The sequence below is a fragment of the Gadus chalcogrammus genome, unplaced genomic scaffold (assembly GCF_026213295.1).
Source record: "Gadus chalcogrammus isolate NIFS_2021 unplaced genomic scaffold, NIFS_Gcha_1.0 GACHA090, whole genome shotgun sequence".
Taxonomy (NCBI): Eukaryota; Metazoa; Chordata; class Actinopteri; order Gadiformes; family Gadidae; genus Gadus; species Gadus chalcogrammus.
The window spans coordinates 85,001-106,326 of NW_026613525.1; the positions used below are offsets into that span (position 1 = coordinate 85,001).

At 41.4% G+C, this 21,326-nt stretch overlaps 1 protein-coding gene across 3 annotated transcripts in view; it reads right to left on the minus strand.

The window, feature by feature from the left end:
- LOC130378613 (uncharacterized) overlaps positions 1-11,898 on the minus strand; it is a 12,556-nt gene extending 658 nt beyond the window's left edge. The window contains exons 1-8 of one of the 3 annotated variants that reach the window (XR_008894803.1): positions 10,331-11,898; positions 9,575-9,988; positions 9,246-9,483; positions 2,456-2,545; positions 1,940-2,176; positions 1,673-1,820; positions 1,365-1,474; positions 1-669 (exon numbers count right to left, since the gene is read on the minus strand). The exon at positions 1-669 is cut by the window's left edge and continues 658 nt beyond it. Coding sequence is in view for 2 of the 3 variants with exons in the window: in XM_056585328.1 (XP_056441303.1) it covers positions 2,010-2,176; positions 2,456-2,545; positions 9,246-9,483; positions 9,575-9,988; positions 10,331-10,504 (1,083 nt within the window). In the remaining variant the exon portion in view is untranslated. Of the gene's footprint in view, positions 670-1,364; positions 1,475-1,672; positions 1,821-1,929; positions 2,177-2,455; positions 3,549-9,245; positions 9,484-9,574; positions 9,989-10,330 lie in introns of those variants that run through there. The other 2 variants (XM_056585329.1, XM_056585328.1) reach the window with 2 other exon arrangements.
- Between the last annotated feature and the right edge of the window lie 9,428 nt (positions 11,899-21,326).

Genomic DNA, 21,326 nt, shown 5'->3' on the forward strand with positions numbered 1-21,326 from the left:
TCACTCATAAGAAGTGCTTTTGTATCATAATAAGACACAATTCAAGTGAATTTAACTTAATGTTAGCTCTACAATAGTGATACTGTTCTAGATTTAAGAAAACCACATACTTCAATGAAAACAAGTCTGGCATTAAACAAAAACATATTTTATTTTCTCTCATGGACATCTGACATCTCAATACAATTACAAAACTGCTTTTTATTGGAACATCCAAGTTAAGGGTCTTGGGCTTACAACGAATATCTGGGCAATGTGTCCCTCAATATATCAACAAAATTATTATTATATTCGTACTATTGCAACCTTAACATTGGGCTAAATTTGCGAATACGACAAATACGAAGGGAAACGGCTTTACTTGCCAACAAAAGCTTTCCATTCAGCCATGCCTTTCTTGAAAGATGGTGTGAGGTCTCGCTCATGGATTGTGTCCAAGAGGACCTCCGTTTGTATGACAGAAAGCAGAGTGGCTACGCACCTGGGGTAAGTAAGGTGTAAAGCATAATAGTAGGCCATAAGGTATAAAACACCCTCTGTAACCTTGTCTTTTGGGAGCGTAGTTATTGGCACCTCTCCTACAGCCAGGAGGCAGTTGGATGAACTCACAATAAGGACTGGACAGGAGAGACGGCGTTTCTTCAAGCAGTCATTGGGGTCTTCTTTTTCCTTAAACACATAACATGGAAATATTTATCAGGATAAAGCACTTTTGTTTAAATTATCAATTCCATATTTTTCAAACAGCCCTTCTTACAATCAAATAACCTTCTTAAGCAAAATGAGAGGTGCAGTACATATTAAGTTACAGCAAAACTTTTAACGGTCCCCAATGCATTTCCTGTTCACATACAATCAAGCCTTCTAAAAGACTGATATCATACAGAGCAGTGGTACCCAAGCTCCCTGTAGTGGTATGGAAGCAATTGCGCTAAGTAAACCTGCTATGTAGTCACGTTCAAGTGCTGTGATGGGAAAACAGTAAACAGAGCTAAAATGAAAGGTTCTAAAACACACCGATTGTGGCTGCAAATGGGAACTATTAGTCATTAGATAACCAGCTTCTAAATCTGTGTCTGGCTCCCAGTTTATGTTATATGGTTTGTGTCCAAGGGTTTGAGAGAGGGAGCACTTTGGTCGAAAGATATAGACAGTCAATGAGAGTGACCGGCCTTGATACACCCCCAGCAACCCCCACTCTGGATTTTTTTTAACATCAGTGATTTTGGTGGTACTTGAGGAGTCCAATATTTACTGAGGCTAAACACACTGTATTTGAATGTATAGAAATGTATTTAGATTTGTTGGGCTAGGCCAGTCTTTTTAGGTCTTCACTAGGTCAATAAAACCTATTTTTTGCTTACCTCAAGGACATGCACCAGAGCCTCACTCGCATGTCCTAACTTCTTCGGAGGAGCAGATGAAGAAGGGAACAATGAAGGCAGCACACGTAGGATACTGAGAGCCTGTTCAACTGTTGAGGATAATATGTGTTACTTTTTCACTTAGATAATACAAGGTCAAATCTGAAGAGTTTACAACATCTGCTTAAATACAAAAAAGTTACACAAATAATGGGATAGCCACCACAGATGAAAAGAAGGAAGACAAGACACTAGCACATAAACTTGCCTAATGTCCACCCTAATAACATCAAAACAGCATTGCTTACCTTTGTCCATTCCTATTGGGGGTTTCAGCAGCTTTTTCCACACACCAAAAAACTGCACCTTCTGGCAGAAGTTGTCCCATCTTCCCTTCAGCTCGTTAATGTAGTGGATGTTATTTTTGTCCAGAATGCGTTGAAGCTCCTCCATCACCTATCCAATATGCAAATAAAGACAGTTGACTGCATTAGGTAGGAGGACGAAATTGGCATACAAGACATTGTTTTATGTGGTGCCATGTTTTCAATTATGCTCAGTCAATAATGACTCACATGTCCAATGTCCTTGAAACAAGGATACGCCTCTAGAATTGTATTGTGTCTGTCCTCCTCGCGAAAAGAATCAGTCAATGAATGCTCTTCTGGCTGCAAATTCCAAATCCAGGAGCTGAGAGACGGACGCACGGTTGGGATTGTTCTTCTTAAACAAAGATTGTAGGGTTCTGTAGTGCTTGGCCATAGTTGCTGGACTGTCTGTGTCTGGAGTGTTGATGTCTGCGGGCATGTTAGCTGAAGGAAAGAAATATACATAATTAAATACATGACATTAATTCATAGAAATTAGTAACTATAGAAAGTATGTGGTAGTAATTAGTTTCAATGCATCTAGTCTCTATTTTGGAGTCGCAACAGAATGCATGAACCATGCACATATGCCAAGATCACATTGACTGACACTGAAAATGTTAAAAATCCAATTAAGTTACTTTATTAGTCTTCCAAACAAAAGAAGTGTCAAATATGAACACCACACAATGGTACATTTCTAAATGCAATGTTGGAACTCACGTCTGGCATTGCTGCCTAAGTCTGGGGTGCTACTCCCTTCAGAAGGGAAGTCTTGAATGCTACTCCCTTGTGAGGAGCGATCCAGAATAGCTGAAGGACAGAAATATACATAATTAAATACATGACATTAATTCATAGAAATTAGTAACTATAGAAAGTATGTGGTAGTTATTAGTTTCAATGCATCTAGTCTCTATTTTGAAGTCGCAACAGAATGCATGAACCATGCACGTATGCCAAGATCACATTGACTGACACTAGGGTTGCCAACCGTCCCGTAAAATACGGAATCGTCCCTTATTTGGCAATTAAATGTTGCGTCCCGTATTGAACCAATACGGGACGCAATTTGTTCCGTATTTCCATAAATGTCCAATACACATGTCTGTCACACACACAAATACTAAATCTAACAATAATGATCAAAACAAAACACAGGGAATACTACGGTCAGCAAAATTGTCGCGGCGGGATCTACGCAAGACCCGCTCCGGTCATCTGTGTGTCTGCGCATGCGTGTGGTGGTCGCGGTTGCCTAGCGACAGACACCACACACCGGCGCTGCTCACAAAACCCGCGCCTTTTAAAAATGCCCGCTACACCCGGTACTCCACCACGTCCTCAAAAGCGTAAACGCTTGCAGAAGTACGGACGTGAGTGGGAAGACGCACATCCTTGGCTGGACAGCGTCAATGGAGATGTTTACAAGGCAAGTTGTAAAATATGTCGACGAGTGTTTTCAGTGGCGCACGGTGGGCTGTCTGACATCAGACAGCATGCAACAGGAGAGCAACACTGCAGACACGAAAGATCACAGAAGACCCAAGCGTCAGTGTCACAGTTCTTCATACCCCAATCATCTCCTGAGGTTGATACGGTATGGGACATTATGTTGTGATTGATTTCCTATCTGGTTGTGCTTTTGCCAGAACATCGCAGTGCATGGGCAGAGCCTATTTTAGTAAACTGTTGTGGTTTGATTGATTGTTTAGGATGTTGAGTTTTAAAAGTCGAATGAACGACCATTTATTTAATATACAGAAGTATATAAATATTATATATGGCCATTTAAAGAACAAATCATACTAATGGATTAACAGTTAATAAAAAAAAAATACATTTGTTAAAAGAAAACCTTTATTCTTTAATATACATACATTTCCTAGATTAAAAATGTTTGTAGAGCTTTCTGTGTATTCCGTGTCACAATTTTTATATTTTTGAGGAATGCAGTGTTCAGTGATCATTACATCAATTATATTATTAGTGTGGTTTAACTGTTTGGATGACCTGACTTCTTTTCAAGTCATAAGACAGGGAGCAGACAAATGTTCAATTTAATCAACAATATGTCATCCCACTCTTCCTCTCTATATTACCGCAGCTGAGGTGACACAGGTGTACCACACAGTCAGACACAACCTCAGCTACAACAGTGTTGACTGTGCACATAAACTGAATCAAAAGGTTCTCCTGGATTCAAAAATTGTAAAAAAAATGTATAGGGAGAACAAAGGCAGAGGCAGTGGTTAAAGATGTCCTTGCTCCAAAGGCAGTGGCTGATGTTCTCAAGGCCCTAACATCAGATAAACCCCTCCCATTTTCCATTCAGACAGATGCATCAAATAAAGGCAACAGGAAGATGTTCCCCCTTGCTGTTCAATACTTCAGTCCAGAATGCGGGGTCACCAACAAAATGCTGGATTTCATTGAAAATGCAGATGAGTCCGCTGCTGGGATTGTAGCTCTCATTGAGCAGTCGCTTGACAAATTTGGCTTATCGTTGGATCATGTGACAGCATTTAGTGCACTGCAGACAACACAAATGTGAATTATGGAATTCAAGACTCTGTCTTCACCAACTGGAAGAAGTAATAAAAAGATCTGCTGCAAGGAAACTGCCATGCCCATATTGTGCACAACACAGTGAAGCATGCTCTTGACCAGCTCACTGTAGATGTGGAAAATGTTGTGCTGAAGGTCTATGCCTTCTTTTCCACATCTGCCAAACGAAGAGAATCACTCAAAGAGTTTTGTAGGTTTTGTGATGTTGCGTTCCAGGAAATTCTGCGACATGTCACAACCAGGTGGCTCTCCCTTGATCCAGCCATCACCCGGCTAATGCAAACCTGGATTGCACTGAAATCGTACTTCATCAGCCTGGGGGGAGGAGTGTCCCAAACAACTTCGAGCATTGTTCAATTTCAGTGAGGACTCAACTGAGGAAGATGGAGACATTGTGGAGGTTTACCTTCTTTTCTGCAATAATATCCTCTCTCTCTTTGAGGAAGTTGTAAAGAAGCTGGAGAGTGATGAAACCACCTGTGTTGAGTTATATTCCATCATGGAAAACTTCAAGCAAAAGCTCACACAGAGACGAGATTAACAGTTCTATGGGTACTTAACTAAATTGAAGCTGCAGCGTCTCCGTCCACTTGATGCTGACATGGCAAGGGCAGATTTTACTGTATTCCTCAACACAGCACTCTCATATGTTGAGAAATGGTTCAACTTTTCGGAAGACTACTGGTTGTTCTCACTTAGGGTTGCCAACTATCAGAAATTAAAATAAGGGACGCTCACCACGGGCCCGACTCCTGTGGGGCGGGGCACCCGCAGCAGTGGTATGTTTTATTTTGTGCTGGTGTTTTTAGTAAAGGGTTGATCAAGAAAGGAATTAGTCATACTTAAAGCTTGAAATGCTTTATTATCACATAACATTCTCTTATAAAGTGCAGTCAATTAAATCTTGAATGAAATCTCTTTGTGTGGCGTGTGCAGCAATGAACTTTTAAAATATAAACTAAATAAACGGAGAACTTCATGTTACTTTTTAAGTGCATAACTATAGGGACTCTCTTTGAACATTTTTACAAAAAAAAACAGTACAAATAAACAACAAAAACACTTACAAACTTATGTAAAAAAAGAAAGTGCAAAACATTACTCCTTCCCTCAACATTACTCCTCCCCTCAAAACTGTTACTTCTTTTTCCAGGTGTACTTCTTGTTACTCCTTGCAGCACTGAGTAACTCTTTGTCTTTCAAAGCGCTGTTGTAAAACTCTGAACAGGACTGCTCAAAGTTGAGAGTGATCAGCAGCTCACTTCTCATGAGCTCTGTGGAGCACCTATTCCTGCAGTCACTCCATTTGTTGGCCATTCTGGAGAAGATCCTTTCCACACATCCAGTGGATGCTGGGATGCTCAGGATGTGTCTGGTGATAGACAGCATGTTTGGCAGGTCAGCTACTCGAAAGAGAGCCACCAACCTGGCAGCCACACCTTTGGACTTCCATTCATCTTCAGCATCTTCTTTGAGCTTCTTCAGAATGGGTTTTGCTGTGGAGCATTCATCATAAAGTTCATCCATGTTGACTTTATGGATGACGTAGAGCTTGGTGGTCACCCTCTCAATGTCAGTAAAGGTCATGGTGCCATGGTGCAGAGAGAGAGGTTGCAGTGAGAACAACCAGTAGTCTTCCGAAAAGTTGAACCATTTCTCAACATATGAGAGTGCTGTGTTGAGGAATACAGTAAAATCTGCCCTTGCCATGTCAGCATCAAGTGGACGGAGACGCTGCAGCTTCAATTTAGTTAAGTACCCATAGAACTGTTAATCTCGTCTCTGTGTGAGCTTTTGCTTGAAGTTTTCCATGATGGAATATAACTCAACACAGGTGGTTTCATCACTCTCCAGCTTCTTTACAACTTCCTCAAAGAGAGAGAGGATATTATTGCAGAAAAGAAGGTAAACCTCCACAATGTCTCCATCTTCCTCAGTTGAGTCCTCACTGAAATTGAACAATGCTCGAAGTTGTTTGGGACACTCCTCCCCCCAGGCTGATGAAGTACGATTTCAGTGCAATCCAGGTTTGCATTAGCCGGGTGATGGCTGGATCAAGGGAGAGCCACCTGGTTGTGACATGTCGCAGAATTTCCTGGAACGCAACATCACAAAACCTACAAAACTCTTTGAGTGATTCTCTTCGTTTGGCAGATGTGGAAAAGAAGGCATAGACCTTCAGCACAACATTTTCCACATCTACAGTGAGCTGGTCAAGAGCATGCTTCACTGTGTTGTGCACAATATGGGCATGGCAGTTTCCTTGCAGCAGATCTTTTTATTACTTCTTCCAGTTGGTGAAGACAGAGTCTTGAATTCCATAATTCACATTTGTGTTGTCTGCAGTGCACTAAATGCTGTCACATGATCCAACGATAAGCCAAATTTGTCAAGCGACTGCTCAATGAGAGCTACAATCCCAGCAGCGGACTCATCTGCATTTTCAATGAAATCCAGCATTTTGTTGGTGACCCCGCATTCTGGACTGAAGTATTGAACAGCAAGGGGGAACATCTTCCTGTTGCCTTTATTTGATGCATCTGTCTGAATGGAAAATGGGAGGGGTTTATCTGATGTTAGGGCCTTGAGAACATCAGCCACTGCCTTTGGAGCAAGGACATCTTTAACCACTGCCTCTGCCTTTGTTCTCCCTATACATTTTTTTTACAATTTTTGAATCCAGGAGAACCTTTTGATTCAGTTTATGTGCACAGTCAACACTGTTGTAGCTGAGGTTGTGTCTGACTGTGTGGTACACCTGTGTCACCTCAGCTGCGGTAATATAGAGAGGAAGAGTGGGATGACATATTGTTGATTAAATTGAACATTTGTCTGCTCCCTGTCTTATGACTTGAAAAGAAGTCAGGTCATCCAAACAGTTAAACCACACTAATAATATAATTGATGTAATGATCACTGAACACTGCATTCCTCAAAAATATAAAAATTGTGACACGGAATACACAGAAAGCTCTACAAACATTTTTAATCTAGGAAATGTATGTATATTAAAGAATAAAGGTTTTCTTTTAACAAATGTATTTTTTTTTTTATTAACTGTTAATCCATTAGTATGATTTGTTCTTTAAATGGCCATATATAATATTTATATACTTCTGTATATTAAATAAATGGTCGTTCATTCGACTTTTAAAACTCAACATCCTAAACAATCAATCAAACCACAACAGTTTACTAAAATAGGCTCTGCCCATGCACTGCGATGTTCTGGCAAAAGCACAACCAGATAGGAAATCAATCACAACATAATGTCCCATACCGTATCAACCTCAGGAGATGATTGGGGTATGAAGAACTGTGACACTGACGCTTGGGTCTTCTGTGATCTTTCGTGTCTGCAGTGTTGCTCTCCTGTTGCATGCTGTCTGATGTCAGACAGCCCACCGTGCGCCACTGAAAACACTCGTCGACATATTTTACAACTTGCCTTGTAAACATCTCCATTGACGCTGTCCAGCCAAGGATGTGCGTCTTCCCACTCACGTCCGTACTTCTGCAAGCGTTTACGCTTTTGAGGACGTGGTGGAGTACCGGGTGTAGCGGGCATTTTTAAAAGGCGCGGGTTTTGTGAGCAGCGCCGGTGTGTGGTGTCTGTCGCTAGGCAACCGCGACCACCACACGCATGCGCAGACACACAGATGACCGGAGCGGGTCTTGCGTAGATCCCGCCGCGACAATTTTGCTGACCGTAGTATTCCCTGTGTTTTGTTTTGATCATTATTGTTAGATTTAGTATTTGTGTGTGTGACAGACATGTGTATTGGACATTTATGGAAATACGGAACAAATTGCGTCCCGTATTGGTTCAATACGGGACGCAACATTTAATTGCCAAATAAGGGACGATTCCGTATTTTACGGGACGGTTGGCAACCCTATTCTCACTGCAACCTCTCTCTCTGCACCATGGCACCATGACCTTTACTGACATTGAGAGGGTGACCACCAAGCTCTACGTCATCCATAAAGTCAACATGGATGAACTTTATGATGAATGCTCCACAGCAAAACCCATTCTGAAGAAGCTCAAAGAAGATGCTGAAGATGAATGGAAGTCCAAAGGTGTGGCTGCCAGGTTGGTGGCTCTCTTTCGAGTAGCTGACCTGCCAAACATGCTGTCTATCACCAGACACATCCTGAGCATCCCAGCATCCACTGGATGTGTGGAAAGGATCTTCTCCAGAATGGCCAACAAATGGAGTGACTGCAGGAATAGGTGCTCCACAGAGCTCATGAGAAGTGAGCTGCTGATCACTCTCAACTTTGAGCAGTCCTGTTCAGAGTTTTACAACAGCGCTTTGAAAGACAAAGAGTTACTCAGTGCTGCAAGGAGTAACAAGAAGTACACCTGGAAAAAGAAGTAACAGTTTTGAGGGGAGGAGTAATGTTGAGGGAAGGAGTAATGTTTTGCACTTTCTTTTTTTACATAAGTTTGTAAGTGTTTTTGTTGTTTATTTGTACTGTTTTTTTTTGTAAAAATGTTCAAAGAGAGTCCCTATAGTTATGCACTTAAAAAGTAACATGAAGTTCTCCGTTTATTTAGTTTATATTTTAAAAGTTCATTGCTGCACACGCCACACAAAGAGATTTCATTCAAGATTTAATTGACTGCACTTTATAAGAGAATGTTATGTGATAATAAAGCATTTCAAGCTTTAAGTATGACTAATTCCTTTCTTGATCAACCCTTTACTAAAAACACCAGCACAAAATAAAACATACCACTGCTGCGGGTGCCCCGCCCCACAGGAGTCGGGCCCGTGGTGAGCGTCCCTTATTTTAATTTCTGATAGTTGGCAACCCTAACTGACACTGAAAATGTTAAAAATCCAATTGAGTTACTTTATTAGTCTTCCAAACAAAAGAAGTGTCAAATATGAACACCACACAATGGTACATTTCTAAATGCAATGTTGGAACTCACGTCTGGCATTGCTGCCTAAGTCTGGGGTGCTACTCCCTTCAGAAGGGAAGTCTTGAATGCTACTCCCTTGTGAGGAGCGATCCAGAATGACTGTTGAGTCACTTGAATGTAATTCATCTGGGTCACTTAGCAGCTCAGGTTGGCACGTTGGCTCCTCGAGTCGGCGCCTCTTTGGATTGGTCTTTTGGGGAGATCTCACATTTTGCAATCTTTTGTAAAGCTGAGAGTACACAGTAACCTGTGACAAGAGAAATTCTAATAAATGATTCAAATATCAAACAAATACCAAACATGCACCTGGATGCTGCACCTGGATGCATTTGACCTACCCATGCATTCTTGCTGCTCAGGTCTCGGTCCTGCACCATTGGGTAGTACAGCACTATTCTCTTTGCCATAGCTGTAATTTCCGGCTTTGACGGGTATCTGTCTCCGTCCCCCTTAGCCCTCAGGATTGCGATCATAGTGGTCATGGTGTTTCGGATGAGCCGACATCTGAGGTCCTTCGAAATTTGGCAGTTGCTCTCTTCACCGGTCTTCGCCAACTCAAAATATTGTTTTCGAACTTGCTCTAGTTCGGTGTCAGTGTGCAAAACATATTCTGGGAAGGATAACTTCACAACCTTTTCAGGTGTTGTGTGCTTTGCAGGACATCTTTTCACTGGAGTGGATGTCTGAGGTAGGGGTGACCCATTAATAGAAGTAGAACTGCATGTTGATTTTGAGTCTTCTCTGCCAGTTTCCTGTAAAATAAAAGATAATTAAGTATTTGTAAAAGCAACTTTTCATTTATACTGTCTTAACACAAATTGTGATGCAGCATTGACAACTCCACTAAGGATATAACAATAATCATAAATAGTTTGTGTTACTATTCTCATTTTAGTGATAATAAAGGTAGGTTTGGTGATTACCTTATGGTGTTACATATAAATAATTAATAAAAACAAGCAGAAAAGGAATAAACTTACTTAATCAACAAAAAATGTAAATAAACATGATATAACAATTGAACACACCTATAGGCTAACATAACTGTTCCAAAACCACATAGTTAGCTAATGCTGTGTCATTGAGAAACTGACCTCTTCTGAAACACCATGACAGATTCGCCAGACCGCTTTTCGTCGCAAGAAGTTCTCTGGGCCTGGGAAAAGGTCCCGCAGGTCTTCACGAGACAGAGTGCTGACCATTTCTTCACTTATGTTTGCAGCTGTGACATAATGTAAGACACACATTGCAAGATTAATTAGTGCCATAGAACAGCCAAACTGTATGAAACAGTTAGCTAGCGCCAACTAGCTAGTGCATTAACAACAGATAAAGAAATTACATACCTCAGTGAACTATGCATCACATCAGAGTGGTAAATTAAACATTGTAAACGGTTGTGATTCTCTTAATTCTGAAGCGATTTTAATTCAAATATACAGAATGTATATAGCAATCTACATTTTGTAGAAACTCATAAAAGCATAAATTCTAAATAATTTACATTTTAAGTGGCTATTCAGAAGGTTAATGTTTTGGTATATGTAGTGCCCCCTAGCTGTCCTAGCTATGTTATTGGAGTGAGCTGCCCGAATTCTTAAACTGTTTCTGGATGTAATTAAAGATGTAATTATGCTACACTATTATTTAAGCAGGTTATGACTACTGTTTAATAGCCCAATACAAGTCACAGCTAATAAATGTATATCTCTATACAACTCTATTTAGGTTAATTATACACCATTTACCTAATACTATTTTTATAACGATAGACACTGGTTAACTATACACCATTTACCCAAGCAGTAATCTACTGAAATGACACTACACAAGGGAATAACTTTTAACCATTTACTTTAAACTATTATTCAAAGAGTATACATGTACAGGTACACAAAAATATAAACCACAAACAACAAATTCGATATGGACTGCGTCCAGTCACTTCCCTCAGTTCAATACCTTCGGAGCTATGCGTAGCTTAGCCTAGCCTCCCCTCAATTGACAAACCCATTCAACCCCAAGCGTAGCTTAGCCTTCCCTCAAACACATTCAAACCCATGCGTAGCTTAGCCTTCCCTCAAACACATTCAAACCCATGCGTAGCTTAGCCTTCCCTCAAACACATTCAAACCCATGCGTAGCTTAGCATAGCTTAGCTTAGCAACCGATTACCGTAAAACCTCAATATACTCGTTGAACTACTATTTCTAAGCCGGCATGTAAATTACCTCATATATAAACAAATAAACCAAATTGTGGGTACCCAACCAGTTTTCCAGTGCACTGAGCAGGCCTGTGTTGAGGCTAGAGAGTGTTGGAGCCTTAAACAAACGGCTACTTCGCTGACGGACTGACGGTTGAAATGAATGGCCGGGCTGGCAGCTCTCTCGAACAGTCTAATTTCTCCTTCCCCAGCGCAAAGCTAACTTCAGTGCTGAACTAGCTTTAGATGGATCTCACTCGGCTGCTACAGAACTCTTTATGAGTCATACAGGACAGGCAAACACAATGTAAAACTATCACTGTCACAAGGTTGATGCTACGAGTCACTATCCGTTTCTCACATTAGTTTGAGCATTTGTTTCTCTTAACTTTTTAAAACTCTAACTCTCACTCAGGACACACCGTGCTCACTCTCAGTCTCCCTCTCTCGCTCTTCCTCCCCCTCTCCCAACCGTCGTTAACCTTATTAAAACTGAGTTTTATAATGATATCTCTATGACGATTCAACCATGATATGCAATATCAAACCTCTGCATAGTTTTAAGCATTTTAAATCCTATTTATGAATCAAGGAACTTTTGATATCTATTGCAAGTCTCAATACACATTATATCTGTTTAACCTTAGCTGATCTTAACCTCTCTGATGAAGCAGATAAATTGCCAAGTAGATTTTCACTTATAAGGGATTTGTCTTGGTGTTACTGCTCCATAGTAAATTGCCCTATATAACCCTTACAATTACCACGGTAAAAATGTATATTTGACCACATTACCTCTTAAAGTCGACACCATAGACCGCGGAACGTGTTTGAACAAGGGGGGGCCACAATCGCAAGAGGGGGTCACCAACATTTTAGGTCCTACATTATCCATAGCCAAGGCTATGCACGGTATACGAGGACACGCACGTAATGCCATCAGTCACGTCAGCCAGCACAGAACAGCGCAGAATAAAAACCGTTCACGGCAAAAGCAGGCTCGTTCTTACTCACCGCTAGGTTTTTCTTAGCACAGCAGCGACATTGCGTGCAGAACAGTTTCCCTCTGGTCTCACATAGAGTCAGCCAAGCAAAATCCTTGAACCACTGGTATTGCAAGGATCGGGTGCGTTGTGAAGAACCTGTCCCTTGCACCCTCTTGGTTCTTTTTAGCACATCGGGATTGCTTGGTTGATGAGGCGTTGTAAAATCCCTGCAGCACTCACTTGAGCAGTTCCCATGGCTAGCCTCAGCTAGGTTTGGTTCGGTTAGCGTAGTTGGAGTTGAAGAACATTCCTCTCTGTTGCTTGGTTGGTGGTCCACAGTTGAAGGTTGGGGTACAGCTGTCCCATCAGATGATGCTGCGCTTTTTATTTGTTTTCCTTTGAAATATTCAAAAATGGTTTTGTGCCTTTTCATTTTGATATTCCAATCCACGCCACGAACAATCTCTGCAGTCTACCACAATCACTAGTTCTACTTCTTTCGCACGATTTTCAGTGCTGCGCAGTTATAGGTCTACATTTTGCAACATTCATGCATGACGTGTGACGTGAACAATATTGGTTTAGAAATACGCTTGATTAAATTATTACAGCATGGGTTGTGTTTAAGTTTGATCTTGTCGACAGGTGTTGAGTTGAAAAAAAAACTTGCAGGCCAACATTCATTTATTTTTTTAATAATCATTTAAAAAAGTTACCCGGGCCACGGCCCCCCTGGCCCGGCCGGTTCCGCGGTCTATGGTCGACACCGTGGCGGCATCAAGTTCGTCCATGCTGTTGGCGGGTGTAGCTAGCAAGTTAGCTTTATCATACGTGCTCGGCTGCAACAGTATACACAGCAAATACACGTTGAAACATGGATAATATTTAAAATGTATGTGACTAAAAAACATGAGACATTCGATACAACTTAATCTGCAATGAAATACGAATTCAAATCGCCTCGGACTAGGTGGGTTTATTACGCACCTGTAACGTTCCCTCCAGTGAGCCAGCCGTGCGTGTGTTCGGTACTGCGCATGTCCAACTTTCAAATTTCTCCCGGGCTGGATATAACGTGTTGTCTTGCTTCACTCGCTTTAACGTTAGGAATCTTGCTCCTCCAAGATGATCTGGCGTTGTTTCATATGCTACATTTTTGTGGCATTGACTCTGAAAAAACTTTTGAGTCACATCAACTCTTTACACAGTCGCAGCCCCGACTTTCGCGTGGTTTGTGGCATTGATGGCTGTCCTAGTGAGTATAGAGTGTATAACTCTTATTACTATCACATAAAGCGTACACACGCGCGTCATCTTCTCCAAGTGGACGGGGCCGAGGAGGAAGGATCAGCGTGCCATGCCTTGTCAGGAACATGTGAGAGCAACCAAACTATTGCTAGCAGTGTGGCTGAGGTCTGTCCAACCCAACAACATTCATCAGAGACCGAAGCGGGTTCAAGCATTGTCGCTCCAACGGTATGTCTTTATTTATGGTTTTTAGCTAGGTTAATATTACATTTTGTGGTGGTGATCGCAATGCCAACATTTTACCTGTTTTAATAGAGACGTTAATCTGTTTCAGTGTGGATTTCAAGAAGGTGGAGAAGGTCGTGTCAACGTTGATTTGTCCAAATATGCAACTGCATTTCTTCTTCAAGCCAGAGAAACCCATCGACTTACACAGGTTTTCTAGCAAGCTTAATAACAATAAGCTTATGTCATTAGAACAGTAGTCATAGACTCCTGGAATGCTCTGTCTAAAAGGGCTTGTTTCAGACAGAGGATGAGGGACTGCATAAAGGACCACCATAAGATAAATAAGGATACTTTGGAATTGTGAATCCCTAGTAGACTCTCAGAATACAATTAGAGCTGGAAATGAGCATAAATGATTCTATTTATAACATCAATTCCAACTACAGCCTTGTTCACATTTCTCTCATTTGTTTGTTTATTTGCATTTTTTTTTTTTCTCCAGAGAGCTGTTAACCAGATGGTGTCCGGAGTCCAGCAATACCAGGCAGCATTACTGGAGCACCTAAAACATCAAATGAGTAACATGATTGAGACACATTCTGGGGACCTTGGTCAACTGAAGAAGGATGTAATGGGAGTATTTGACAAGTTAAATTACCCTTTCAGTCAAATTGCTACAACACATTTGCAGGATAAGACAATCAAAGAACTGTTACAGCCAGTTGAACCAGAGATGATTATATAAAAAAATACGGTATGTTATGTGAAAAGTGGAGACTCTAGAGTCCTTACCATTAAACACCATTACTTTTATTATATACCATTGTTGAAAAGTTTGTGTAACCAACTGTATTTTTAAAGGTAATATAACAATGCAGTGGTGCATCAATCCCAGGTTATAAGGAGACTGGCTTGTATTCTTAATAGAACTCTGATAAAAGGAATAACACACAGACACAGTGAGGCACGTTTGACCTTTTATCTAACGATCTAACCATATCTAACCATCAGAATCAATCAGATTATTTACACAATAATAATAATAATAACAACACTGAACCTAAAACACTGAACTCAATACACTGAACCCAAAAGAGGTCCCCAAGAAAAATAACAAACTAAATAAAATGGGTACCCATCAAGTCTTTGAGTGCACTCGATTCAATGAAAGGGGGCGTTCTGTTCCTACCACTACCGCTACGGCCGAACGCTCTTGAGCAGGGGCCAGTCGATGACAGGCTGTCCTCTTGTTCAAAGTAACGTCAAATCTTCCTCCATATCTTCTATTTCTTCCGTAATAACCTTTTCTTCGTTTCTCTTCGTCTATATGTTCACTCTTCAAGTCTATGTTCGCTCTTCAAGTCTATGTTCGCTCTTCAAGTCTATGTTCGCTCTATTAGGGAGCGTCAACAAAAACACGGTCTCCAGGCAACCGTTTCAGTTAGCGGCCGTCAGGAATATAACCTTTTCTTCGTTTCTCTTCTAGTCTATATGTTCACTCTTCAAGTCTATGTTCGCTCTTCAAGTCTATGTTCGCTCTTCAAGTCTATGTTCGCTCTTCAAGTCTATGTTCGTTCTTCAAGTCTATGTTCGCTCTTCAAGTCTATGTTCGCTCTTCTTACGCGTCAAGCAGAGAACCACTTTTTGGGAGCGTCAACAAAACACGGTCTCCAGGCAACCGTTTCAGTTAGCGGCCGTCAGGAATACATTGTAGCACGTGAACACTGGTTGCTACAATATACTGGGAATATATATATACTATAGATATACACCATACACACTACATCAGGGCCGTGCAGAGACCCTTTGAGGGGCAGGGGCTCAAATTAAAAAAAGGGCACATGTGTGTTCATGAACTCATCAGAAGTGGATTGGTGTTGATATCTATAAAAACAATTAAGCTATTACAAAATAAAAGCCTTGAATACGAATTAGCCTAACTATACACAATGTATACGTGTGACTTTTAATTTTTTTATGTTTTTCTATTAAACACAGGGTGGTGGGAACTCCACAATGAGTTTATGAACGAATCAGAAGTGGTTTGTTGTTGATATCTATAAAAACAAGTGAGCTATTAAAAATAAAGCCTTAAATATGGATGCAATACATGCACTGAAAACTTTTGCATTTTTTAAAAACAATTAAAAGTCTTTCTTTAGAATGAGGGGTAGTGGGGACTACAAAACGAGTACATAAACACATCAGAAGTGGTTTGATGTTGATAGGATGAATTTCGAGTGAGTTATTAAGAATTGAAAAAAATTACGTTGCACTTTTTTGACGGTCCCTAAGCACTTGACGCTATTACAGATACAACCCCGGAAAATCGACGAATGTCGAATATAAAACCAATTTCACCCCGTTCTGCCGGAGACACTGAGACAGAGTAGACATGAAACGGATTTGGCCATGTCATGTGGCCAAGTAGTTACTACAGAGTATACAGATTAAATATAACGATGTATGCTTTCCCTTTGCAATTTCAAAAGGTTTCCCAGATAGGTTAGCTGTATAGCTAGCTGGTAGGCTATAGAAAATAAACCGAGTGGTAGCCACTTTCACAGGTCAGTTAAAACGATGCTTGTTGAAAAGCTTTTGCTGGCAAACATAGGCCTATACTTCAAAATGAGACTACAAAACTAGATAACTGTTAGTTTATTTAGCATTATCAACTTTATGGTTTTGGAAACAACTGTCTGTGTCTGACTCTGTAGTGATCTTACCCTGCGTTGTACCGTCTCTTAAAACAACAAGCGCATCTTGCAGGCAGGCAAATTGTGAAAGGTCACGTTGATAGCCTATGACGTCACTCAGCGGCAGCAGCGCACTGAGCGCCGGTAAACAAGGCTACAAAGTAAAAACTTTACTTCTATATCATTACCGTTGAAGTTTTTATACTCGAATAATTGATTCACATGTTAACGTTTAATTGTTCATGTGTAATTTTACAAAGCATTGACAATTTAAACGACCACTCAAAAGGGCACTTTGGTCCTTCAGAGGGAAAAGGGCAGGGGCTCGGGCACCCATAGCCCCCCCCTCTGCACGTGCCTGCACTACATTATATATATTATTATAATATATACATTCATATAAAATGACATATACATATATTAGCAGAGAGAGTGAAATAGCATGGGTTACATATGGAACAGCTGTTAATGCATCCAAGAATTCTTGCAATGATTGAACAGGGGCCACAGCCATGCAAGGATGGATTTTTTCAGGATTTAATTGATGGAGACATTTTTAAATCGCACCCACTGTTTTTGAGAGTTCCCACAGCATTGCAAATAATTTTATATACAGATGAAATTGAATTGTGCAATCCTCTTGGATCTCGGGCAAACAAAAACAAATTGTTATTGGTTTATTACACCTTAGGTAACATCAACCCTAAATACAGATCAAGACTTGCTGCCATTCGTTTGCTTGCCATGGTAAAATCAAAAGATATTTCTACTTGTGGTATTGATAAGGTACTTGAGAGGATTAATTGTGACTTGATTGAGCTGTATGATGGTGTTAAAGTTGTCACTGCAAATGGTGAGAAGACAATTTTTGGGGCGCTTATGTCTGTGTTAGGAGACACTCTAGCTCAACATGAAGTGGCCGGATTTAAGGAAGGAGTAGGGTTTGCCTACAGTAAATGCAGACACTGCGAATGCAACTTTAAAGACATGCAGGAAAAATTTAACGATGATTTGTTTGTTAAAAGGACCATGGCAAGTCATATCCGGGTTAGCTGAACCAGTATCTATTGCACCAATTGTTTCAGAGCGTGTTGTTTTTGTTTCAGAGAGTGTTGTACCTATATGTTCGCTGGTGCGGCCTCGCGCTGTCTCGAGGTGTAAAACCCGCAGGCGAGGGCCGCGATCAGTATGTCCAACTCTGGTGATCCCACTGATCGCCTCAGAGCTGAGTGTTAACCAGACTCCCTCTGAAAATAACCCTGTACCTATATGTACGGTGGTGCGGCCTCGCGCTGTCTCGAGGTGTAAAACCCGCAGACGAGGGCCGCAACCAGTATGTCGAAACCGCGGTATCCCCTTGACCGCTGTTAACCGGACTCCCTCTGAAAATAATAAAAGGGAAGTACTCAGAATAGGGTTCATGAACATAAGGTCGCTTTCATCGAAGGCGCTCTTGGTCCATGATTTAATTATTGATAAAAAGATCGACATACTGGGGCTTTCTGAAACCTGGTTAAAACCAGATGAGTTTCTAGTCTTAAACGAAGCTACTCCACCCCATTACGTTATCACCCAAGTATCTAGAGAAGTTAAGAAAGGTGGTGGAGTAGCCCTGATATCTAATTCTAAGCTTAATTTAAAGCCGAAGAATAGATATATTTTCAGATCCTTTGAGGTGCTAGCGCTCTGCACCTCAGCTCCTCGAGAAGCAAAACGAGTTCCAGACTCTTTTGTTTTAGCTGTAGTATACCGTCCTCCAGGACCGTATTCAGTTTTTCTGGATGAGTTTTCTGACTTTGCAGCTGATTTGGCTACATATTCAGACAATATTTTGCTTATTGGGGATTTCAACATTCACGTGAATAACCCGTCTGATGCCCTCACAAGGGCTTTTCTGTCCATTACAGATACGCTTGGCTTCAAACAGCTCGTCCAGCAACCAACCCACATCGGTGGAAACACGTTGGATCTCGTTCTGACCCGCGGTGTTGACATTTCGCAGCTAGTGGTCTCTTCCTACACCTCAGCTTTATCAGACCACTTTTTGCTCACTTTCCAGGTGGTGGTATCCTGCCCCTGCGACGATCAGCAAGCTACTTTCAGCTGTCGCCGCATCACACCTGCAACCATTACAGCTATGGAAGATAAGTTATCTGGTTCACTTGCACCTCTCTGTAACTATAGTGGTTCTGTGGAGTGCCTTACTGATGACCTCAACATTGCCTTGTCTGTTGCCATTGATTCAGTTGCTCCGTACGTAACTAAAAAACGAACATTGAAAAAACCAGCTCCTTGGTTTAATGCAGAAACTCGCATTTTGAAGCGAAATTGCAGGATCCTTGAACGCAAATGGCGCTCGACTAAACTTGAGGTCTTTCATCTTGCATGGCATAATAGTCTGATCACCTATAAGGGTGCGCTGACTATCGCAAGGAACGCCTACTTTTCTAGTATCATTCATTTGAATAGAAATAATCCTAAATTAATTTTTGACACGGTGAGGAGTCTCACTCAGAAACAGAATCAGACCGTAGGCTCCTCGATCTTGGCAGGTGAATTCATGGATTTCTTTGAGAATAAGATTCAAACAATTAGAGAGGAAATTGATGCTTACTGGGCAGCTAATCCTACACATCCTGTGGGGCAGGATGGGGTTCTGCCAAGTAGGATGGTGAACTCTGACGCAACTCTTTTGGAGTTTAAGGCGATTTCCTTGGTGGAACTTGAAAGGGTGATAAAGGCCTCAAAGCCAACAACTTGTATGTTGGATCCGCTCCCTTCTAGGGTTCTTAAGGAACTTTTTCCAACGGTGGGGCCTGTTATCCTCTTGCTTATGAATCTTTTGTTTTCAACAGGAATTGTTCCTTCCAATTTCAAGGCTGCGGTGTTAAAACCGCTACTCAAAAAGCCTGGCCTAGATCCTGAATTAGTCAGGAACTATCGGCCTATATCGAATCTGCCCTTCTTGTCTAGGGTACAGGAAAGGATTGTAGCAAAGCAAATTGTTGACTATTTGACGAGGAATAATCTCTTCGAACCTTTCCAGTCGGGGTTCAGGAATTTGCTGCTATTACAAGAGTTGTAAATGACATCCTTCTTGCTTTGGATAAAAATACAAGCACAATGCTTGTGATGTTAATCACAAGCACTCTTCTTCACCGTTTAACACTATGTTGGTTTCGGGGGTACGGCTCTTGGTTGGCTTGAATCGTACCTCACAGATAGAACCCAATTTGTGCTTCATGAGGGTGCAGAATCGAAGCATTGTAACTTGCGCTTTGGCGTACCACAAGGGTCGGTTCTTGGTCCATTGCTTTTTGCAATTTATATGCTTCCCCTCGGTGACGTTATCCGCGGCTTCGGAATTAGTTTCCATTGCTATGCGGATGACACCCAGCTCTACATTCCTGTAGATTCCGGGGATTCTGCCCAGATTCAAAAGGTTGAGTCCTGTTTGGCTGCTGTGAAGGGCTGGATGTCACAAAACTTCCTACAGCTTAATACTGGGAAGACAGAGCTGATGATTATCGGCTCGAAACGGGACCGGGAAAAGTTTGAGGATGTCTCTCTGTGGTTGGATGGCTTCGCCATCCCACAGAGTGCATCCGTCAGAAATCTTGGTGTCTTGTTTGACCCTATGCTTTGATCAGCATATAAGAAGTATAACTAGAATTGCCTTTTTCCATTTGAGAAACATTGCAAGAATCAGATCAATGTTATCTGTAGTGGATGCAGAGACACTGATTCATGCGTTTGTCTCGTCAAGACTGGACTATTGCAATGCACTGTTCTCCGGATTACCGAACTCTACTACAAAGAGTCTACAGCTGGTACACAATGCGGAAGCTAGATTGCTGACCAGAACGAGAAAGTTTGATCATATTACACCTATTCTCGCCTCTTTACATTGGCTACCAATAACTTTCAGATCAGACTTTAAGGTGCTATTGCTAACCTATAAAGCCTTGCATGGACTATCTCCATTGTACCTGAAGGACCTGATCATTCCTTATAGTCCTTCTCGGTCTCTCCGGTCTTCGGGAGCCGGCCTTCTTTCATTGCCGAAGGTTAAAAAGAAATCGGCTGGACAGAGAGCGTTTGCCTATCGAGCCCCCTTTTTATGGAATAGGCTGCCATCAGCGATCAGGGAAGCTGACTCTGTGGAGCTATTCAAAGGGAAGCTCAAAACGCACCTCTACATTCTTGCATTTGGAGTATGAAAACAACAGATGCGTAGTGAAGACTACTCTGTTTGCTTGTGCTTTTCTTATTACATTATACATTCCCACTATGTACTTTTCCGTTCTAATTCACTATTCTGTCAGTTGTAGCGTGCTGCGGGTGCTGGACTGGATGCCTGGACTCTCCTCATGGATAACCGGCCAGAACCCCATCACCATTTTAATATGATGTACATGTATTTACCTGTATGCCAATTGTGGCACCCATTGCACTCCTGACCATCCCTGGAAGAAGGGATCCCCTACACTGCGTTTCTTCTCAAGATTTCTTCCTTGCTGATTCAAGGGAGTTTTTTCTTGCCCGTGTGGGGGCATGGGTAAAGGGGGATGTCACAAATATTTGGCCTGTTAAGCCCTTTGAGACTGTAATGGTGATTAAGGGCTATACAAATAAAATTGAATTGAATTGAATTGAATATCAGACAATGTAGTGACATTGAAAAAGCAAGCACTGACTTTCTGAAAGAAAATCTTAAAACGACATA